The 23,622-nt window shown below is 39.5% G+C and overlaps 1 protein-coding gene across 2 annotated transcripts; it reads right to left on the reverse strand.

Annotated features, from left to right (window-relative positions):
- Window positions 1-4,963: 4,963 nt before the first annotated feature.
- Window positions 4,964-23,081, reverse strand: CDKN3 (cyclin dependent kinase inhibitor 3). 2 transcript variants are annotated; one of them, XM_047079825.1, is made up of 8 exons: window positions 23,021-23,081; window positions 20,769-20,851; window positions 17,807-17,862; window positions 17,247-17,291; window positions 13,868-14,090; window positions 9,698-9,729; window positions 7,314-7,417; window positions 4,964-5,435 (listed from the first exon to the last, which is right to left on the reverse strand). In XM_047079825.1, the coding sequence occupies exons 1-8, from the start codon at window positions 23,027-23,029 to the stop codon at window positions 5,349-5,351; spliced, it is 639 nt and encodes a 212-aa protein (XP_046935781.1). In that variant the 5' UTR covers window positions 23,030-23,081; the 3' UTR covers window positions 4,964-5,348. The 2 variants fall into 2 exon arrangements, with proteins under 2 accessions (XP_046935781.1, XP_046935782.1); XM_047079826.1 differs by lacking the exon at window positions 17,247-17,291.
- Window positions 23,082-23,622: the final 541 nt, after the last annotated feature.

Raw genomic sequence — 23,622 nt, forward strand, 5'->3', positions numbered from 1 at the left:
CAGGGGAGGGGCAGAGAGAGAGGGAGACACAGAATCTGAAGCAGGCTCCAGGCTCCGAGCTGTCAGCACAGTGCCCAATGTGGGGCTCGAACCCACAAACTGTGAGATCATGACCTGGGCCGAAGTTAGATGCCTAACCGACTGAGCCACCCAGGCACCCCATTTTTTTTTTTTTTCCAGAAGTTTCTTAAACAAAAGATCAAAGAAAGAAAACCAGTATCTAGAAATTCCACTTAATAATCAAGGGAGTTTTATGGATGAGTTTGTGGAATTCGTACTCTAAGAGTGCCTTGAATTAGATGCTGGTTGGTTAATCCTCTGCTAGCGAAAAAATGCTTCTCCACCTTTGAGAGTAGCCATTAACATTTTGGGATTGCGTAGCAGGGTGAGTATGTGGAAGAAGAGAATGTAGAGCCAGAAGAGTGAGAACCAAACCATTTCATAACGAGACAAGCTTTAAAGACCTGTGTTTTGGGGCGCCTGGGTAGCTCAGGCGGTTAAGCGTCCGACTTCGGCTCAGGTCATGATCTCATGATTCGTGGGTTCGAGCCCGGCATCAGGCTCTGTGCTGACAGCTCAGACCCTGGAGCCTGCTTCAGATTCTGTCTCTCTCTCTCTCTCTCTCTGCCCCTCCCCTGCTTGCTCGCTTGTTCTCTCTCAAAAATAAATAAAAACATTTAAAAAAAAATTTAAAGGCCTGTGTTTTATGGTCTGAAGGATACCTCAAGGGAGGTGAACTGTTGGTCAGCTCATGCAGAAAATTATTTATTGACCTGTTGCTAGGTACTAAAGATTCATGCTCTGAGTTTGAGCAGTTTCTAATCCAACTAATGATGTCAGCACCCACTCCTCATTTTTCTTTCTGGTTCACAAGTACTTTTGATCATGAGGGACCTTGTCGAGTCCAGATAGGTTTCCTGGAGCTGTTACCTTGGCATTCCTGTCAAAGTCTTTTCACAAGCCCTTGCTGTCTCCTAGCAAGTGCTACTTTCAAGTATTAAGAAACCTTTTAATCATGTTTTCCTGATTATTCTCCACAATTCTGCAAGGCTTAATTAAGGCTGCAGTTTGTGGAAGCCACTTTCTCATGCTTCAAAAATTAGATTTGTAGTCCTTAGCTGATTCCTCAAAGGTGACTTGACTGCCAGTAAGGTTTACCCTTCTCAGGGGTAGGCTGTTGGTTCCTAGGCATGGAGACTGTGCAAAGATTGAGTGCCTGGAAGCTCTCGTGATATCTACCCGTCTTTACCTTTTCCAGTGTTTTAGGAAAGTAAACTACTTATGAAGAGAAAGCAGAAACAAGATCCCTGCACAAGGCAGTCTCCTGCTGGCTCTTGTCCTTGCTCAGACTCCAGTGTGTTTCCCCCATTTTATCTGTTTCAGCAGTCCTAGCCTTCTGTTATTCCTGCAGGTCCAGCTGCGGCCTAGTTAGCCTGGCGGCGTAACCCTTCCAGCTTTTACCAAATTGCTCCCTGTGCAGTGACCGCTGTTTAGTTAGGTAATTTTTTTTGCTTTGTTACAGTTACTTTTGCTATTATGTGGTTTGATTTATCTTTAAAGGGTTTTCCACCTTTCAGAAACCATTGTTGAATACCACTATGCTGTAGTTTATATCTATACTGACAACTCTTTGTTGCTGTGGGTACTACAGATTCTCCTGAATTAAAAATCTTATGTAATAAATGTAGTCTATTTAGCAGTTATTCTTTAGAGTAATAATATTATACCATGGAGTATGTCCCTTTAGTACTAAGGAAGTATAGGTATAGAAACTTAGTAATGACGTTTGATGATTTTCACAATTGTAACTGGCATTTCCCACTTCTTGTCCCATGGTTGAGGAGAGTTGGGTCCCAGGCTTTGGACAAATTGCTAATTTGTTTGAAGTTTGAGGGTTGTTTTTCATGGGAAGGGGAAGTGATATGAAATGACCAGACTTTTGACATGTGTCGGGTATTATGAAAGAATTTGAGAAGCCTCTTGGATTACATCATTAACTCCCTGACCTAGCAGTCAAGTTCAGATACCCAGATAATGGTCTTTCACAAAGCAACAAAGTACATGGCGGTTTGCAGTATGTGTGTCGTTTTAAGCCTGTTCAATATATTTAAGCCTGAGGACCACTCTTGCTAATAGCTCTCATAGAGCTCTTCTCTACTCTCCAAATCAACATATTTTGAAAATATGTCCACTGTATGCATAGAAAGGAAATAGAAATGTAGAAATACTCTAAAAGTATGAAAAAACTTTCCTTGCTACATTTCTCTTTTCTTCCAATTATATATTTACGAACAGTGGTCATGGAATATTCTTGCCATGGTACAAATAATGATTTTTTTTTTAATTTTTTTTTTCAACGTTTATTTATTTTGGGGACAGAGAGAGACAGAGCATGAACAGGGGAGGGGCAGAGAGAGAGGGAGACACAGAATCGGAAACAGGCTCCAGGCTCTGAGCCATCAGCCCAGAGCCTGACTCGGGGCTCGAACTCACGGACCGCGAGATCGTGACCTGGCTGAAGTCGGACGCTTAACCGACTGCACCACCCAGGCGCCCCAATAATGATTTCTTTGTATCTCTTACACCCTGCAGGAGTGTGAGCTTTCATTTTAGGTGTGGCTATGTCACAGCAGTGTGACGTATCCACACCCCCCCACCCCCGGTTAAATAATATGTATTTAAAAGTATTCATGTAGTTTACTTATTTATATATCATTCAACACTCACAAATGTGCATCCCTCAATAATCAGTTGTACAGTATAATTGTAAGTCAAATTTTGACACCAAAAATATTTTAAAACAACTCTATTCAAAGGGGAAAGATAAAAATATTGATACCTGTCTAGCATTGTTCCTAAAAGTATGCAAAGTATGCATATTCATCCTTTGGGGAAACTACTAATGTTAGTCTCAAATTATTTAAACTCTTTTGCTCAAACCAATCACTGATCTGTGGTCAGAGCAGCAGCCAGCGAGTCTTTGGTACCAGCAGTATAGCTCGGAAGATGAGTCTGAACTGATACTTTAGAGTGATGCCAAGAGAAAAAAAAATGTGGCTCTATTCCTGGATCTGTTGAATGGCTTTCTTAGAACAATTTCACTTTGATTAATTGAGTCCTAAAGCTAAATATCTGAAAGGAGTAAACAGCTCTGCTGCCTGTACTGCTTTTGGGAAATAGTGTCAGCCATATAAAGTGACTGCTCTGTGGGACTGAAGGTTTTTTTATCCTACGTTAATTTTAGTAATGCGCATAGTGGACGTGGAGATGGAGAGAACGTGGTCACATGGATAAGAAGTTAATTTTATTGTACAGTGTTTTTTCTAAACATTGAAATCTCTTTGCTTACCATGTTCATATATTCTAGAGAAGAAAAATTTCTTAAATAATAGGTCGATGACTAGGTAGACCCCTAAAACTACTGGGAGAAACATAGAATGTAGTTATCCATCTGTGCTCACGGTTTGTTAAAATCTAAGTTAGCCTGATCGCTGCTGTACCGCTGTCCAAAGAAAATGCCCTTAAGTAGTCCTACTTTAGAGCTTAATTTATTTTGCTTTTGTATATTAAATAAAAACCATCTCAAATGTGGCCTTGTGTAGTTTATGGTTAATGGCTGAGTCTCTGTGTTAATTCAATTTCATCAGCTAACTCTGGCTTGTGTGTGACCAGGACTGTAGTCTCTCTGCCCCATTGGTTTGAGGGCTGTTCCACAGGTTAGGTAGAGAAAATACTTTTCCAACTATGTGAAATTATATTCTTTTGAGTAGTGCCCCATTCCATGATTCTGTTATGGAATAACTGATGTTTTCCCTTAATACTTAGTATTAAAGTAGTTAAGCATTTTAAACATGGAAGGCTTAACTGGCATTTGCAGTAAAAATGAGAGAAGCATGCACTTGGGAAATTCATTTGATTATTAAAGGATTTGATTAATCCATGCCAACCTTTTTCTTCCACTTTCTTAAGTGTTCATGAATAAGCTTTATATCCATATTGAGGAGAAGCAATATATAAGATTTGCTAGTATCAATTTCAGTGATTTCCTAAAGTTTAATAAGTATTGTGATTTTTAAATTGTTTTTGGTTGTAATACTGAACTCATGAGGAAGGTCAACCTATTATTGCAGCCTGTACTTGAAAAAAATTTTTTTCCATCTATAACTTTTGACATTATTATCTTAGATTAGAAACCCCCACAGTTTAAACCCCCCACATACTGGATATGTGTGGTAGGATATGTGTGGTTCTCCCATCTTCCTTAGTATACTTATAAAATCTTAAGTTCTGAAATCAGTGTAGACATAAAAATATTAGAATACTGATTTTATATTCTAGAACATACTGGCTGTCTGGTCTGAAGTTCCCAAACAGCACTAGTAATTGTTCTGAAGTATTCCCCAATGAAATTAAAGCAGCAAGAGAAGTTTGAAACAGAAGAAAACTTTTGGCAATTAGATGATTATTCCAAAAGTTTTGATGTGAAATTTACTTTGTCTCGTGGGGAGGTGCCAGTCACAGCCAAGGGACTATTGCAGGTGATACCAAAGCCACCACTATCTGTGAAAATGTCCTTGTCTACAGTGCAAACAACTGTTCAACATTACATTTAAAGACAAAAAGACATATTCAGTAGCATAGGGTGAGGTGAGGGAGGGAATTGGAGACTGTTAATCTGTAGATAAGTGCTTTCTAACAGAAATGTGAAAGGGATTTAATTCATTCTGTGTAGTCCCTAGGGTAAAAAATGAGTGGTCTAAAAAGAGAGCACCTGTCTGAACCAAGGAATTCCTCATATCTGAAAATGTTCCAGCAAATGCTGGATAAACACCTATTGGGATGATCCAGCATGGGAGGGAGGTGTCCAGAAGATTCATAGGATCCTTCTCACTCGTGTATGTCTATGAAGGAGGAAGAGCCATGGGAGGAAAAGTGGGAGGAACAGAGGGTGAAAGTTACTTGATTTTAGTTTGTACTCATACCCATTTTTACATTTATTACTATGTTGCATTCCACCTGGTAGTTACAAATCATAAAATGAGGTAAAAGTGTGGTAAATAATAAAAATAGGCAGTGAAACATTTTTCCATATGCTCACTTCAGCATTATTTCTAAGTAAAACATACCAGAGGAGACAGTACATTTCAAAAATTATATAGCAGTTTTTCAATCTTCTAGAAGAGATAAGAGATACAACTGAAATTTGTCAATAAAAGCTTTAGGAATATTTGCACGTACACGTTTACATTCAAGTTGATAACACTAGTAAATTTTGTTTCAATACAAATTATGTTAAATAGCTCTTAAATTTCAGACATGGTCATATATATGTTATTTGAAATTCTTTTTTATCTAGATACAGATCTTGATAATGAATCTCTTGATGATAGATGTGCGGCTAGTTTGTCCCGAAACTCATGAAGATAATTATATTGCTGAAAAAAGTAAAGATATATTGAAATACATTGTAGAAAACTAGTTAGCAGAGTAGTACAATCCTAGTAGGCATCAGGAATCAAAAAATAATTGCTAAGAACAATTCTACATCCTTTTGGGTAAGGAAGCGTTTGCATTATGGAGAAGTTTTACTTTTTGATAAAGCTGCATGTGGTGTGAAAAAACTTACTCGAAAAGTCTCTCAAAATCAGAAGGCAATGTGTAATACATATGAATGTTTTATAAATCTGTAAAATCCTTTCTCCTTTTACTGGCAGGATCAAATTAAAATTAAAAATAGTACACGAAGGCATTCTTTTTGCTAATGTATTTTCCTCTGGGGGTTAAGTAGGGAGGAGAGGGTACTTTCTGTAATAGTTAACAGTGGTAGATTCAAGAAAATCTATTTCTTCATTTATAGAAGCCCTAGATTCTGCTGCTTGTGATATAACCCATTTGCAACAATGGTTTTTAAAAAAAATGACTAATCTTAACAGATAAGCAAAATTAAAAAAACTTTAAATAATTTATTTGGAGTTTTAATAGTTTCCCAGAGGATGTTCTTATTCTGCCAATCATCTCATTTCTTCTCATTATTGGGAAGTTGAAATTGCACATTGCTCAGCACATCAGCACAGAGATGGGAAAGCCTGTTGGCCACAGAATGCTGAGGTGATCAACTGGACAGCCTATATAATGTGGGCTTAATTCACTCCAAGATTAAAGGTGTAAAACACATATGCAAATGTTTGACCATTTTGTTTTGAGAGACTTGAGAACATGTTGAATTTGAAGAATTGTTTAACAGATAAGAAGGTGAATTCTCTGTTTTTAGAACCTGTACAGTGAAGTGCATCCTGTATGGATTATTTTGAACAACCTTCTTTAAGCCCTGAGAATTATGCTGCTTGGTGACTTTGTTAGTTACTATAATAATTCATATCCATGACACTTGGGTAGACCCCTGCTCCTGGGAAGATGGACTCAAGGCCAGGAAGCCACTAAAGGCCAGGCCTCTTTAAGAGTGCCTGATCCTCTGGTTTAGTCGATTAATGCTGACACAGGGCACTTGGGAAAGGAAGGCAAATTAGCTTTACATATCTAGAAATAAAGTGAAATCTGCAGAATCTTTCAGGAACATTAATACATAATAATATCCTTGGGGCATTGCTACTGTAGAGATTTTGTGACTGTTGAGGGGAAAGTAAATGCAGAAGATGTCACTTTAGTTATCCACAGCAAAGGATAATTAGTATTGCTTTGCATTTTTTGTATTCTAGTCATTCATCTACTTAAAAAAAATTTTTTTTAAATGTTTTTTATTTATTTTTGAGAGAGGCAGAGCACAAGCAGGGGAGGGGCAGAGAGAGAGGGAGACAGAATCCGAAGCAGGCTCCAGGCTGTGAGCTGTCCGCACAGAGCCCAATGTGGGGCTCGAACCCACGAACCATCAGATGAGGGACCTGATCCGAAGTCAGACGCTTAACTGACTGAGCCACCCAGGTGCCTCTCATCTATGTTTATTAAATATTTTGGTGAGAGGATCTTCACTAGATCTTTTAGGCTAGAAACTACCAAGTTTATGGTAATCCCCTCATTTTTCCAGATGAGAGGATTCATTCTGAGAACTAAATGGGTAAAAACTGAACAGTAGTAGATCCTGCGAGAGTAAACTGGCAAGTTCAGATTTTTCATCATTTTGTTTGAAACACTGTGAACTTTTTCAGACATCCAGGTTATATTTAAACATAAATGTTGAACAGGTGATATCTGAATAATAGAATGCAGTGGGTTTTCAGTGCCCTTTTGATGATACAGGACACTGTGTCTATAACTGCCCCTAAACCACAACCACACAGAACAGTCAACCTCCTTACCTTTATAGTCTGTATTGCCCCAGATCCTCTTAGGTCTCTCAGGCTGTCTATGGCTTGCTCTGGTGAAACTGTGTCAGACAGGTATAGTAGGAGACAAGCGGCTACTAACAGAACATGTTAGGAAAATAGTGTATTATTAATGATCGGGTAGAGCATTGTATATTTAATTAGACTTCAGCTGGTGCAGAAGATGGAGTTTGGTGTAATTGTTCCAAACGAATTAAATGACTGAGGTCTTTTAGTATGTGTTTTTTGACAGTTAAATTATGATTTTAAATGACTGCGGTTGAATTGAAGTTTAACACTGGCTTCGTTCTTTTTAACAGCTTTATTGAATTATATTTAATCGACCATATGTTTCATTCATTTAAAGGGTACGATTCAGTGGATTTTAGTGTATTCACAGATATGTGCACCCATCAGCACAATTTTAGAACATTTTCATCCCCTCAAAAAGAAACCCTGTCTTCCATTGTCATCCTCCCCGGTCCCCCATCACCCCTCCCCTGAGCAACCACTAATCTACTTTCTGTCTGTGGATTTGCCTAAACATTTCATATAAATGCAACCATATGCGGCCTTTTGTGATGGGCTTCTTTCACTTAGCATAACATGCTCAGGACTCACACATATTGAGGCTTGTAACTGCTTCATTCCTTCTTAGGGATGAATAATATTCCATTGTACAGATACACACTTTGTTTACCCACAGTCACTTGATGGACATTTAGGCTGGTTCCAGTTTTTGGCTATTATTAATAATGGTGCTATAAATGTTCGTGTCCAAGTTTTTGTGTAGACATGTTTTCATTTCTTTTGGGCATATACCTCGTGAAATTGCTGGGTAAAGGGCGACTGTATGTTTAAATGTTTGAGGAAGTACTGCCAGACTATTTTCCAAAGCAGCTGCACCATTTTACTCTGTCTCCAGCAGTATATGAAGGTTCCAATTTCCCCAAATCCCAGTGCATGTTTTCTACTTTTCGGGTAATAGCCATCCTAATGGGTATTAAGTGGTATCTCATTGTGGTTTTGATTTGCATTTCCTAGATGACTAATGATGGTAGGCATCTTTTCATGTCCTTAATGGTCATTTGTGTATTTTGTTTGAAGAAATATCTATTCAGATCCTTTGTCCATCCTTTAAATTGGGCTGTCTTTTTATTATTGAGTTGTAAGAATTCTTTTTAGGTAAGTCACTTATCAGATATATGGTTTGCAAATATTTTTTTCCCATTCTCTGGTTATCTTTTCATTTTGATAATGTTCTTAGAAGCACAAAAGCTTTTAATTTTGATACTTTCCAACATTAAAAGGAATAACTGTTAACTCTAGTATGGCATTTCATTAACTTTGTTTTCTAATACTTTTATTTTATTTTTAAAAAATTTATTTATTTTGAGAGAGCGAGAGAGCCAGGGAGGAGCAGAGAGAGCAGCAGAGAGAGAATCCCAAGGAGGCCTGACACTGTCAGTGCAGAGCCTGATGTGGGGTGCAAACCCATGAACCGTGATATCGTGACCTGAGCAGAAACCAAGAGTTGGACGCTTCACCTCAGTCGCCCCTTCTAACACATTTATTAAAAAGTGAACAGTAGGGGCGCCTGGGTGGCCCAGTTGGTTAAGCGGCCGACTTCAGCTCAGGTCATGATCTCGTGGTCCATGAGTTCGAGCCCCGCGTCGGGCTCTGTGCTGACAGCTCAGAGCCTGGAGCCTGTTTCAGATTCTGTGTCTCCCTCTCTCTCTGACTCTCCCCCGTTCATGCTCTGTCTCTGTCTCAAAAATAAAAAAACGTTAAAAAAAAAAAAAGTGAACAGTAATTACATGAAGTAATTAACTTTGGTTTTCATACTTATGTTACCCATGGATATAATTTAGAATTTACTGTCAGTATCCTAACATCTGCATTAGAAAACAAAACGCAAGAATGTAGGTGCTAAGACTTGCACAGTATATTTTGCAGAATCCTTCAAAATAATGTTGAAAAGACTTCCCATTCCCACCCTAGCTTTCTAGAGAATACCGAATTAAGGGCCTTGAAATTCATTCATTCATTTATTTATTTATGAGAGCATGTGAGAGTCTGGGGGAGGGGTTGAGAAAGAGGGGGACAGAGGATCCTAAGTAGGCTCTGTGCTGACAGGCAGTGAGCCTGACGCAGGGCTCAAACTCACAAACCGTGAGATCATGACCTGAGCCGAAGTCGGATGCTCAACTGACTGAGCCACCCAGGCGCCCCTTTAAATAAATCTTTAGGTCTTAGCAGATTTATATTGTGTTTTGTCTCATTTTAATACAAACTGAGCACATGGCCCAGAAACAGGATATTTTTGTCTACTTTGAGGATTTAAAAAAATTACTGAATAATGAAAATAAATTTCTTACCAAGACAAGATCTTCCAAGTCCTCCATAACAGCTGAAAGAGAAGCACAATTTGAATATTAGACATTTTCATTTCACCCCGCCAATTAGAACTAAAGACTTGCTCCTTCTAAATTTGCCTTCTGTTTCTAAATTTAATAGTGCCTGCTAGCACAGTGCCTGGCACACAGAGGTTAATAAATATTTTTACATTAATAAAGAGTAAAGTGTGCTTGTTTATTTGTTGGGAGGTATTCTCTGAATACCTCTAAGGATCAATGCAGGCAGGCCCTTTTTATTGATCTTTTTAAACACCAGTATCCACATCAGAGAAGTGGAACATGTTACTAAATAGATAGAAATCAGACTATTTTTACCAACTGCCAGTTTATTTCCTCTGTCTAAACAAAACCTTAGTGGTTATGGGACAAGTCCATATGACACAACAACTCCTTATTTATCTAAAAAGAATACAGAGGTGGCATGTTATAGAGATTTAAAGCATGGTTTCTAGAGCCCTACTGTCTGGGGCTGAATGGTCAATCTGTCATTATTACATGTGTGAACCTAAGGAAGTTATTTAACCTCTCTGGGTCTCAGCCTTTTCATCTATCAAATAGTGACAGCCACAGAATCTGTATCATAGTTAGGACTGAATGACATAACTAACATTTGTAAAGGGCTTACAACAGAGCTTGGCACAGAGTAAGAAGTAAATGAATGTTAGCTGCTATTGTCTAGCCTTGTGAAGAAATCAGCAGTCTGTATAACTGGATTTTCCAGAAAAAAATCATGATTAACCTCAAAGCAATAAAACCATTCATTCTAACTACTTTCAAAGATGCTAAAAAAAAAATGTATTATACAATTCCTGACTTTCTTAGAGGGTATACTGAACCTAATTTGGTATTGCTGACTTATCAGGAACATAAATTACTGTGGTGTACTGAAGATGAAGCTGGAGATACATGTCTTGGGATAGGATGTGAGATAGAGGACCAAACAGATACTGACTCCTATGTATTCATGAACTTGCTTTCCACAAATATGCCAGATATAAGGATCTACCATAGACAGGTGGAGAGAGGTAGAACACTTCAGTGGTCTTCTGCAAGATGAATACTGCTTTCTACCCATTGCTACCTTTATCTTTCCTCCTCTGATTCCTGCTTATCCTTCAAGTCCAGCTCTGAACTGCCCTTGTGCCCCCACAGAAACCATCGCTGTCATTTTTGCTGCCTTGTGCATACCTTGTGTGAATCTTACTGCACTTACATGTAGTGTTGTTAGCAGGGGCTCCTTGAGGGTGGGGAATGTGCCTCACAGTGTGTGTTTTGTATTCACAGTGTTTGGTGTACAGTGGATGTTATGGGTTGAATTGTATCCCCATAAAGCTATGTTGAAGTCCTAATCCCTGGTACTGTGAATGTGGCCTTATCTGGAAATAGGGTCTCTGCAGATGTAATCAAGTTAAGATGAGGTCACTGGGCCCTAACCCAACTGGGTCATCCAATATGACTGGTGTCCTTATAGGAGGAAGTACCCTGAGAAGACACAGCAGTGCAGAATCATATGACGACAGAGGCTGAGATTGGAGTGATAATGGCTGTGAGCCCAAGGACACCAAGGAGTGACGGCCACCACTAGAAGCTAGGAAGCGGCAAGGAAGGATTCTGTCAAAGTCTCAGAGGGAATATGGTCCTGTTGACACCTTGATTTTGGACTTGTAGCTTCAGAACTGGGGGAGAATAAGTTTCTTTTCTAAGCTACCTGTTTTGTAGTACTTTTTTTTTTTTTTTTTTTTTTTTTTTAGAAATAGCACAGTACAGTAGGCAAGTAGCATCCCCTGATTTTATAAAGCAACAGGAATGCACAGGGAGAATCAGTGAGACAGTATTGGCAGGCAGCAAGACAGTGGAAAACAATTTACCAGACCTAGTTTCTGAGAGATAAACTCTAGAGCCGTCTAGCAATGTGGGCACTCAAAGATAGCAGAATGGATAGAAAATTGTCTTTATCCAAACACTAGTCACTATAGGACACCTTTGAAAGCTCTAGGACAATGAAAATTTCCAGTCATCAGATGCCTTATTTTATGGGAACCAGAAGCATTCAACATATGCAGGGGCTACCCAACCATCTTTCCATCCTGTTTGTATTCTGTTCAAACAGCAGACAGCATTTGGTGTGCTAGAACTTGCTCGAGTAGTATTTGTTAAATTTCACTATCTGAGCTAGTTTGATCTCTGGAAACTCTTCAGTGGAGGCTGCTTCCAAGGATTTATTAAAAAAAAAAAAATCTCAGGACTGATTTGAAAAATGGGCCCAGGAGTGCCTGGGTGGTTCAGTTGGTTAAGCATCTAACTTCGGCTCAGGTCATGATCTCGCTGTTGGTGAGTTCGAGCCCCATGTCAGGCTCTGTGCTAACAGCTCAGCACAGAAGAGCCTGCATCTGAAGAGCTTGCTTCAGATTCTGTTTCCCTCTCTCTCTGCCCCTTCCCCACTTGCACTCTCTCTCTCTCTCTCTCTCAAAAACATTAAAAAAACATTAAACATTAAAAAAATTTTTTTAAAAATAGGTCCAAAAATTGGAAAATATTTTTCACCAGCCACAGCTAATCATCTAATGCTATTTAACTTAGTCTTACTAGAAAATTTAGCAGAGACAACTTTAGTCTAAAGTTTTGCTTTTATAATTAGTAAAGCAATTAGTAATTGCTTACAATTACAGATTATGCTTTTCTCTAGAGAAAGGTTGGAAACTGTAGAATGTGGGATAGTTTCTCTTTATTCCCTACTCTCCTGGCTATAGTTCTCTGTACATTAGAGTTTAGTTCAGCCACATATGGTTTGTGTCCCCAAAGACCCTTGTACTAGCTGGTTTGCCTTCAAATGGAAACTGTTGACATGAGGCCCCGGAGCTCTAGATTGAAGGAGAGAAGGTAGCTGGGCTTGCCTTTCCCTTGCTGCCCTGAGCCCGGCGCCCTGGTTATTCGGTATAGTCTGCATATTTTCTAGCTTAAAGCAGTGACTTTAGGGCTTTTGAGGTATCAAACTATTTAATACTCTATCTTGTTCCAGAAAGGATTAAGCAGTTTATTAGGATACAGAAAGTACAAGAAGCATAGAGAAGGACTAGTTTGCTGCCTATGGCCGGCCCTCTACTGTTACGGGTCTCACTGCTGGCAGGGCATCTACTATTATTATCCATAATACCACTTCTAATCTTTGTATTGCTACTGTCCGTTGCTGATTGTCACTCCCTTTTTCCTTTCTCCGTGCTTTTTTTTTCTCTTAACACATTTTATTTTGTTTTAAACTTCCATACCAGCAGCTTTGCATAGCCATTGACAAGCAATGGGAGTCCCTCCTTCATTTTGGTGAGAAATTCCTATCATCAAATGTAATTTTCCAGTCATATTTTTAAGACTGCTCATTGCTTATGAATGATTTCTTTGCTAATTAGAAAAAATTTTTTTTACACTTCTTTATTTTTTTAGAGACATAGAGAGACAGAGCACAAGTTGGCAAGGGGCAGAGAGAGAAGGAGACAGAATCCGAAGCAGGCTCCAGGCTCTGAGCTGTCAGCACAGAGCCTGACATGGGGCTTGAACTCACAAACTGTGAGATCATGACCTGAGCCGATGTCGGACACCCAACCAACTGAGCCACCCAGGTACCCCAGAAAAATTTTTTTTAACATTTATTTATTTTTGAGAGATAGAGACAGAGCACAAGTGAGAACGGGGCAGAGAGACAGGGAGACACAGAATCCAAAGCAGGTAAATATCTGAGTGCTCGCTCTGTAGCAGACATTGTACTAGAAATTTCATATCTTATCTCTTTTTTTTTTCCTTAAAGTTTATTTATTTATTTTGAGAGGGGGGATTGAGAAAGAGAGAGAGAGAGAGAGACAGAGAGAGAATCCCAAGCAGGCTTTGAGCTGACAGCATGGAGCCTGATGCAGCCCAACGCAGGGATCAATCTCATGGCTGTGAGGTTCTGACCTGAGCCGAAACCAAGGGTCAGGTGCTTAACCAACTGAGCCATCCAGGTGCCCCGATGCCTTATCTCCTTTTAATCCTTGCACCAAACTATAAGGTAAGTAATAAGTGAGTAAGGATGCAATAATTGGAAAAATCATTCTGACTGGGACATTTCTCATGTAACAAACAGAGAAAAGAAAAACGTACTGTATTAAGGTTTTCCGGTTATTCTTAAGGCAGATTGTGAGCTCCTCCATTATTTCACAGCAGCTAGCTATGTTAGGAGTCCCTCCATCTGGGATTGGATGATGATGAGTGATAATTCCATACTGATGGTAGAGGTCCAAAAGGTTTGGGACTCTGTATTTTGACAGTTCCCCTCTGGTGCAGAAAACAAATATGTCTTGTATACCATAGCTCTTTAGTTCTTCTGCCAATAGACCAAGAGACGGATACACATGTACAAAATATTACAAATTTAAATACAGTCAAGACAGAGAATGTGGTGTTAAATTTCTTAAGCCAAACTAACCAATGATAATCTATACATTTGAAACACTTATTGATAATCTAAAACAATATTAATCTGTCTTCAAAGTAGGGTAAAAATCAAGTCACTAAGCACAAAATAGGAATTAGAAATGCCTGAACCAAAAGGTGCTTAAAATTAAACCTGACTTAATAATTCAAAATGCTTTTTACTGAATTTAAGATGAGTCAATTATATTGCTGTTCTTGAAAAAAGATCTTTTCAATACTGCTTTAAAGTAAATTTTGAAACATCTAATATTTCAAGATAAACTCTTGTGAAGAACTGACAGCACATTTTTCCCCCTGATTTTTTCTCACAAAATTCATGTTTGTTACTTTCATCACTGCTGTTTTGTTTGACCCTACGCCTTGTATGTAAATCTCCAGCATGCCCATGGTGCCTGAGCTCATGTTCTCCTTTATGTTTGTACTGTGCCACCCCATCATGCATCTAATTTTGTGAACTAGGTCTCCAGAAATAAAACGTTAACTGTGTTAGAATTATGCAACTTAGCTAATTTTCACTATAATGAATATGAACCAAGCAATTGTACTATAGGCCATTCTATACACTGGAATGTCCTTATGGCAATATTCATTATAGACCATTAGGTTCAAAATGAATAACTAATTCTGGATGATCTCAGTCTCCTCTCTCCCCCTGCCTCCCAAATCCTGGGCTATTTAACTAAGCACAAAGTGCCTTTCATCATGAACCTCCAAATTTGTACCTGAAATGTGGCTAGTGCAAATTGAGATGTATTGTAAGTGTAAAATATAGATCTGATTTCAGAGGTTAAGTACAAAAAACCCATATCTGGGGTGCCTGGGTGGCTCAGTCGGTTAAGCGTCCGACTTTGGCTCAGGTCATGATCTCGCGGTCCGTGAGTTCGAGCCCCGCATCGGGCTCTGTGCTGACTGCTCAGAGCCTGGAGCCTGTTTCAGATTCTGTGTCTCCCTCTCTCTCTGACCCTCCCCCATTCATGGTCTGTCTCTCTCTGTCTCAAAAATAAACGTTAAAAAAAAAAAAATTAAAACAAACCCCCATATCTCATTAATAATTTGTTTTATGCTTAAAGCCATTGACAATGTACTATTTAGGCTATGTTAGGTTAAATAAAATATATTATCAAGTTAATTTCATCTGTTTTTAATTTTTTACTGTGGCAACTTAAAAATGTCAAGTTACATACATGGCTTCTATTTGTGGCTCCCATTATATTTCCAGTGGACAGTGCTGCTTTAGGTAATACTATTATTTTTTTTGTACTTCTAAAAGGATTAAACCTGTAGTTAGCATACTTCACCATTTTCTTTTTTTTTTTTTAATTTTTTTTAACGTTTATTTATTTATTTATTTATTTATTTTTCAACGTTTATTTTATTTTTGGGACAGAGAGAGACAGAGCATGAACGGGGGAGGGGCAGAGAGAGAGGGAGACACAGAATGGGAAACAGGCTCCAGGCTCCGAGCCATCAGCCCAGAGCCTGACGCGGGGCTCGAACTCACGGACCGCGAGATCGTGACCTGGCTGAAGTCGGACGCTTAACCGACTGCACCACCCAGGCGCCCAACGTTTATTTATTTTTGAGACAGAGAGAGACAGCGCATGAACGGGGGAGGGTCAGAGAGAGAGGGAGACACAGAATCTGAAACAGGCTCCAGGCTCTGAGCAGTCAGCACAGAGCCCGACGCGGCTCTCGAACTCACATACCGTGAGATCGTGACCTGAGCCGAAGTCGGACGCTTAACCGACTGAGCCACCCAGGCGCCCCATACTTCACCATTTTCAAGAGTAGGTAGTTTTCTATCTGCCTCTCGCACACATAATTGCTATTATACAGTGGTTTTCAAGCTTTCCTAGAAAGGACTCTGAGGAGGAGCCACAAGAGCTGGTGCAGGGAGAGTCTAGGTCTCTCCTATCATCAGATTGTCATCTCTTATACATTGGATTGGATTGCATTCAAGATCTCAATGGAAGACAAAAGGTTTGGTAAGCTATTGGAAACCCCAATTTCCAAAATATTGGAAGGGAACAGGGCTTTCCAAAATGTGCAAGACTGGTTCTTGAACTAGTGATTTTCATTATATTTTGCTTATGACTTCAATGGTCTCCAAATGAAAAGTTCCTACCATGGCAGATACCTCTAAATCAGAGAATCTTTACAAATACTGCAAGAGTCAACTAATCTACTAGCCTCCAGTCCTTTTTGGTAGGTAAGGAATAAAGTAGAGAAGGGACATTAATAAATTGATACTCCAAAACAACTGGGAAAAAAATGTAAGATTCAACAAATTTTTACTGGTCAGAATCAAGATATATGACATATTTATCTTATATATTTATATATATCATTTATATATTATATTTATCTCTATATTTATTTTGTTGTATTATAAGGACATTGGTAGGACTATTAGCCTTGAGCTATTCCAGGCCAAGCAGGATAAAATATTTTGAAAATCCAAGTTTTTTAGTACCATGGAATATGTAAACTCCAAATTGGGGTGGATTGTCAGAATATTTGTGGGATTATTAGACTTGAGGCTACAGTGGTATGAACATCTTTGGGCCTGTGAAGATTGGCCCTACTCCATCTTTATCACCTAGATGCTGGATCTCTAAATTCTAACCAGGATGGACAATTTCACTACTACCTCTGGGTTCCCAGTTCAGGCTTAATTTCTGCTATCACAACAATCAAGTCTGCAAAGGATAGTGTGTTCAAAGATCTTGGCAGTGAAATGTCAGTTTTCTGTTTACATACCTTCCTCCCTCTAATGTATACATTTTAAACTCAAATGCAATTTCTATGTGTAACTACAACAATCGGTGAAAAGCAATGCTATGTTTAGTAAATGAGTTAGTTCTCTGTGCCCTTTGTAAATACATCTTCTCATGTTAGAATAAATCTATAGTTTAAAACTATGAAATATCAAACATTTATTTGGTATACCAAACAGAGACTAATGTTTGTTCTTTTTGACAAAGAGATTATTTTCAGTGTTATTCAGAAAAAAACTATTAATATGGTTGTTTCATGTTACACCTACCTGTATCTTTTTGGATATTTCTTCTAACATTTTTAAATTTACAACCTATAAGCAGTAATAAGGCAAGTGAAAAAGTCAGTTTTTAATCATATATAAGAAATATACTTAAACACAAACACAGCTACTTTAGAAGTCATACCATATGATCATTTATATGTTGCGATTTCATTTTGAATATGGATTTCGATTTCTTATATTCTTAGTAATATAATTGCAGGGATTCAGAGATCCCAGCTGAAGGAACTCCTCATCCAAAGATTCTTTGCTCTGTGTCCTTTCTATAACAAGTACCTGCTTGTTGCCCTCAGCCTCACCTGTACCCCAGTGTTTACGTTTCATTAAGGTAGGTGAGTCAGAAATATAGAACCATGAATGTGGGTCTGGAAGGGTTGAAGAGTGATCTGTGTTCTTTTAGCTACAGCCCACAGGAGGGCTTCCAAAAGTGACTTCCCCAGGCTGCTGGTCTATGAAGTTCTCTTACTGCTCAGTACAGAGTATGATGTGTTAGCTGATAAAAAATTATCTGAAATATCTCAGTAGGAAGCCAACTGTAAACCTACCTGGAAGAGCACACAAACCAAGAAACTGAGAACAATTCACTCGTGACAGGGGTAGCCTGAAAAGAATAAAACTTTAATTCAGTTTTTTAAAAAGTTGTAAATGGAAATTCAGTTTAACACATGTGTGCTTGGCACTGAACAAGGGTGTTTTAAAGTTTGACCATAGTCATAAAACAAAAATGCATATGCAAACATCAATGTGTTGTTCACAAAAAGGCCCAAAGAGGGGCGCCTGGGTGGCGCAGTCGGTAAAGCGTCCGACTTCAGCCAGGTCACGATCTCGCGGTCCGTGAGTTCGAGCCCCGCGTCGGGCTCTGGGCTGATGGCTCAGAGCCTGGAGCCTGTTTCCGATTCTGTGTCTCCCTCTCTCTCTGCCCCTCCCCCGTTCATGCTCTGTCTCTCTCTGTCCCAAAAAATAAATAAATGTTGAAAAAAAATTTAAAAAAAAAAAAAAAAAAAAAAAAGGCCCAAAGAGGCTGGAAGTTTTAAAACAGGGATTTATCATTTACTTTGTCACAATTTAAGTCTTAAAAGTGGCAAGTTAACTTAAACTTACCTTAAAGATAATAATGCCTAGATTGCCTACAGGTAGTATAAAGCATTAAGGTTTTAAGTTACCCTGTGGTATGATATCTGAGATACTTTGTATTAGTAACCTTGGGGAATAAGCTAGAAAATTATCTTCTGACGATTTCATCCCCAGCATTCATTCTATATTACTATTTTAAGATTTCTTTGTAGCCTTCCTCTTTTAAAAAAATATTTTTAAAGTTTATTTATTTTGAGAGGGAAAGAGAGTACAAGCAGAGGAGGAGCAGAGAGAGAGGTAGAGAGGGAGAATCCCAAGCAGGCTCTGTGCTGACAGGGCAGATGCAGGGCTTGAACTCATGAACTGTGAGATCATGACCTGAGCCAAAATCAAGAGTCGGATGCTTAACTGACTGAGCCACCTAGGCACCCCATGTTGTAATAGATTTTGGTTAAAATAAAACAATTTCAAGAAATCATATTCCCAGTTTACAGTACTCAGGGACAAAGTGGGTAGAGGCTAACCTTGTCCAGAAGACAGAAGATGAGTTTAGAGGAAAACAGAGGTCATCATATAAATACCATGTGACTCTGAAAGTTAGATGAGGTTTTGAGTTTGAAAGGGGGGTAAGGAGGGAAATGAAAGATAATTGTTATTTGATGGTGGAATAAAAGGAACTTTAGGGATAACACCCTCTTTTTCTCTTCCTATAGTTGGGAATGGTATTTTCTTTTTAAAAATTTTTTAGAAACTTAAAAAAAAATTAAACTCCAAGTTAGTTAACATATAGTGTAATAATGGTTTCAGGAGTAGAATTTAGTGATTCATTACTTGCGTATAACACCCAGTGCTCATCCCAACAAGTGCCCTCCTTAATGCTCCCTCACCTGTTTAGCCCATCCCTCCACCCGACACTCCACTATCAACCCTCAGGTTGTTCTTTGTATTTAAGAGTCTCATATGGTTTGTCTCCCTCTGTTTTTATCTTATTTTTGCTTCCCTTTCCCTATGTTCATCTCTTTTGTTTCTTAAATTCCACGTAGGAGTAAAATCATATGATGTTTGTCTCTCCCTGACTTATTTCGCTTAGCATAATATACTCTAGGTCCATCTACGTTGTTGCAAATGGCAAGATTTCATTCTTTTTGATCGCCGAGTAATATTCCATTGTATATATACACCACATTTTCTTTATCCATTTATCAGTCGATAATGCTGCTATAAACATGGGGGTGCACGTGCCCCTTCGAATCAGCACTCCTGTATCCTTTGGATAAATACCTAGTGGTGCAATTTCTGGGTCATAGGGTAGTTCTGTTTTAATTTTTTGAGGAAAACCATACTGTTTTTCAGAGTGGGAATGGTGTTTTCTTAAAGAGAGATTATTACATTTACAGGGATGAGAAAAAGCATTGATTGTTGTAGAGAATCTGGTGTAACCAGAAGTCACTGCCAAGATTTTTAAGTTGATTCTATATAGAAACATTTGTTTTTTGCTCTAGTATCTGTGGTAATATGGCTTTTATCTTAAGCAGGGTCTGCTAGTAGATGCATGACTGTGGCAAGTAGTTCTAGGATTTGATTAAATGACAAACAATTAAATATCTCACCCTATGTTTGGTATACTATTCTTTTGTCCTAAAAGAATAAGTAAGTTTTGGTACCAAATGGGAGATATTCTGATTTTATCTCAACTCCTTAGTTACTTGTTTCTACTATGGTTTTCTGAATGCAGAAGAACAATTTCCCCCTAAGCCCCCCAGAAAGGAAAGCCTTATTCTATCATGGATAGTAAATAAAGCAGAATTGGAAAATCCCTTAAAGATTAGAATTATACAACCAGCAGAAAAAAAAATCACTAAATATTTTTTATTTTGTTTATTTATATAAAATAAATATTATTTTATTTACTTATTTTTTATTTTATTTATAAATATATTTTATTTTATTTTTTATTTTATTTATTATATCATAGATAGTAAATAAAGCAGAATTAGAAAATCCCTTAAAGATTAGAATTATACAACCAGCAGAAAAAAATCACTAAATATTTATTTTATTTATTTATATAAAATAAATATTTATTTGTTTATTTTATTTATAAATATTATTTATTATTTATTTATTTATTTAATTTATTTTGAGAGAGAGAGAGAGAGCACACGAGCATGTGCATATGAGTGAGCAGGGGAAGGGCAAAGAGAGAGACAATCCCAAGCAGGCTCTGGGCTGTCAGCGCAGAGCCCGACACAGGGCTTGATCTCACGAACTGTGAGATCATGACCTGAGCTGAAATCAAGAGTCAGACACTTCAATGACTGAGCCATCCAGGGACCCCACTAAATATTTTTAATATGCGGACTATGTATCTACATGGATTGTGATGTACAGATCAAATAATTTAGCTCATCATTGATCAGAAGTTTAACATACCATGATATCTGAATTGGAGTCTGTTCATCTTCAATAGGCTCTTCATCTGATGAGTCAAACTCACTTGTTTGCAATGAACTAGGCTTCAAAAGAAATCAGTTATGTTAAATAACTGTAAAGAAAAATATTTACATATAAGCTGACCCTTGCTTAACACAATGAATGCATGTTTGCAATTTATTCAATTTGGACTATGAGAATGGGCAGCAAAAATAAATAGATTTTACCATCCTATTGATAATTACAGCACTCTGATGGAAAGAGAGTTGGATTGGTAACAAACCAGGATTCTGGTCTTGGCTCTGCCATTTACCATATAATCTTGGACAAGCAACTCCAATTTATTCTGGGTCTCAGTTTTCCACAACTAGAAAGTGAGGAGATATATTCATTCATTCACAAACATTTCTTGAACACCTTTATTTGCCAAGCTCTGGAGATGCAAAGAGCCATGAAATAAATAGCTTCAGTATAGTTGGAGGGAGAGATATGTGCATAGATTACAGAAGAAAGTTGTAAGTGCTAACCTGGAAGCATAAACTATGCACTTTAGGGCAGGGAAGGGAGTGACTGCTCAGGGAGCTGGACACAGCTTCAGAGGACATACATTAGCTGGGTCTTAAAGGATGGGCAGGAGGTTTTTAGGCAGATAGGGAAGAAGTTAAGGCAATAAAGGCAAAAGGGGAAAGAGCTTGTTTTCAGGAACTGAAACATCAGGGCAGAGAAGATGAAGCTGGGGTAGTTTGCCTCCTCCATTTCTCAAACAATAACCCCCCCTAAGAGCCTACTAGTTTCGTGGATGGGGGTGTACAGGTAGGATAACCTGCTACTTTGTGAACCCGTGGACTAGACACACTGAGATGGACTTTGCACAATGATCTAAAGAGTTGGAACTCAATCCTGTAGGCCTGTTTTCTAAAGGAGAGACAGCTGTTTCATAGGACCAGTGAAAAACGCACCTTTCATCTTACTTCCTACTTGGAACCAACTGAGAGATAACACAGTGGAGAGGCAAATAGAAATCAAGAGGTTAGTTTTATTACTGAATGTTAAAGGGAGGACGTGGCTTTAAAGCTGTGGTTAAGTGGGCTTGTCAATTCTTCACTCCAGAATTGGACTCATTCCCCCAGTCATAGGCAGCTATGGACAACCCAGGGCTCCCCAGTGGCCAAGAGCGCCCTAGGAAGTAATCTCTGCAGAGAGAAGGGATGAAAGGGTTCAGCTGCTTGTGTTCAGCTCCTCTCAAACTGGGGGATCAGATCCCTCACTCTGTCCCTTCTGGGGACAAGTGGAGAAAGAGGCCAAGAATGAAGGACAGCTGATGCCTCTCCACATGGAACCACGGGGATTAGCAAATGTAACCAGCTAATGTCCTTTCCAGCTCTGAAGCTATATTCTATAATGGTCTTGTTTGTTACTACAAGATCACATTACAGAGCCATTTAGGCTACGGATTTGAGTTGCTTTGGATCTCTTTGTATTATTATTATCAACTCAAAGGTTTTTAAATATTCAATAGGCTGCAAACCCTGGTGGTGGGTGATGTGAGTCAGGTGGGGCCACAGCACCTTGCTCCTGTTTTTCCTTTCTCTTTAAAGCCGTTTTGATGATTCCAGATTTTCAGAGAGAGAAAGAAAGAGAGTGTGGCCCATTCACTCAGCCTTTCCCAGCCAGGCTTACAAATCCTAACAGAGTTGGACGTTTCTGCTTCCCCTGGCCCAGGGATTCTGAACCCCAGAAAAGGACGCGGTGCCAGTTGGCCCCGGGGGATGGTGAAGCACCCACAAATGGGGATTGGCAATCTTTTATAGTGAGGTTTTCCCCGTCTGCGGTGAGGACCGCTCTCCAGTGGGCGCGGGGCAGCCCCGGACATCCCTTGGGGCTGGGTATCAGGCAAACTGATACACGGAGACACCTAAGCTCTCCATGCCTCAGTTTCCTCCATAAAACGGGATTCAGCCCTCTCTGGCAGGGCTCTCTTGAGGCTTAGGAGACTCTTCAGGAGACAGTTCCCAGCCTGTGCACGACAGGTTCACAACGAATGTCCGCCTTCCCCTCGTCCGCCACCGACCCTGTTCCTTTTCAATCATCGCTCTCCCCAATTTAGGAAAGCGCCACCTCCCCGACCTCGGACGGTTACAGCGCGAGTCAGGCCCGGGACCAGGCCTGGGCTGTCCCTGGGCCCGCATACTGGCTTCGGGGACCGCTTCTCTCCCTGTGGCTTCGCTTCTCCGAGCCTCGGCCCGACTCACCGGCTTCATCGCTGGCCGCCCCACGTCGTGACCTGCTGCCGCCTCCGTCTAGCAGCACCCGCGCCTCAGCGACAGCCCCGCGCGGAGGCCGCCCCTCCGCTCAGCTCATTGGTACATCCTTCTGTGAGGCGGGGCGCGGCGACTTCTAGGAACCAATCAGACCCTCTCCCTATTTCTTCCTCCGCCCCCGAGTACCTTTAACTGCTCATTGGTTTCTAGGGGGCTTTTGAAAGACGCGCGGGAGGAGGGCCCTGTAGAACGTTGATTGGCTGGGAGGGCACCATAGAGGGAGGGGGCGGAGCGCGGGGCCCGGAGAAAGCCTCTGACCGGCCCCCAACACTTTTGAGGATGCTGGAAAGCCTTTCTCATGGCAGGATTCCAGAGTGGTACCAGGGTAGGGAATTTTGTCTCTTTTCTTGATTTTTTAAATTTTTTAAATTTTTTAATTCTTTTATTTAAAAAAATTTTAAGGGCAGAGGGGGAGCGCTGTCCTGGAGCACCTTATGAAAACACACCACACCTCGTAGACTTTATACTTATGGTCACAGGGCTAAAAATACAGAATATAAACATACCTTGTATGTTTGATATTTTATGTTCTT

The sequence above is a fragment of the Lynx rufus genome, unplaced genomic scaffold (genome assembly GCF_022079265.1).
Source record: "Lynx rufus isolate CCGP_SWC_20201006 ecotype Redwood Valley unplaced genomic scaffold, mLynRuf1.p SCAF_17, whole genome shotgun sequence".
Classification (NCBI taxonomy): domain Eukaryota; kingdom Metazoa; phylum Chordata; class Mammalia; order Carnivora; family Felidae; genus Lynx; species Lynx rufus.

Bases quoted from the DNA above. Each gene is read 5' to 3' on its own strand.
- CDKN3 (XM_047079825.1), bottom strand. The intron at 14,091-17,246 runs GTAGGTGTAACA...GTCTATTGGCAG, and splicing joins AAATATCCAAAAAGATACAG to AAGAACTAAAGAGCTATGGT. The intron at 9,730-13,867 runs GTACGTTTTTCT...CTTCTCTTTCAG, and splicing joins AACCGGAAAACCTTAATACA to CTGTTATGGAGGACTTGGAA.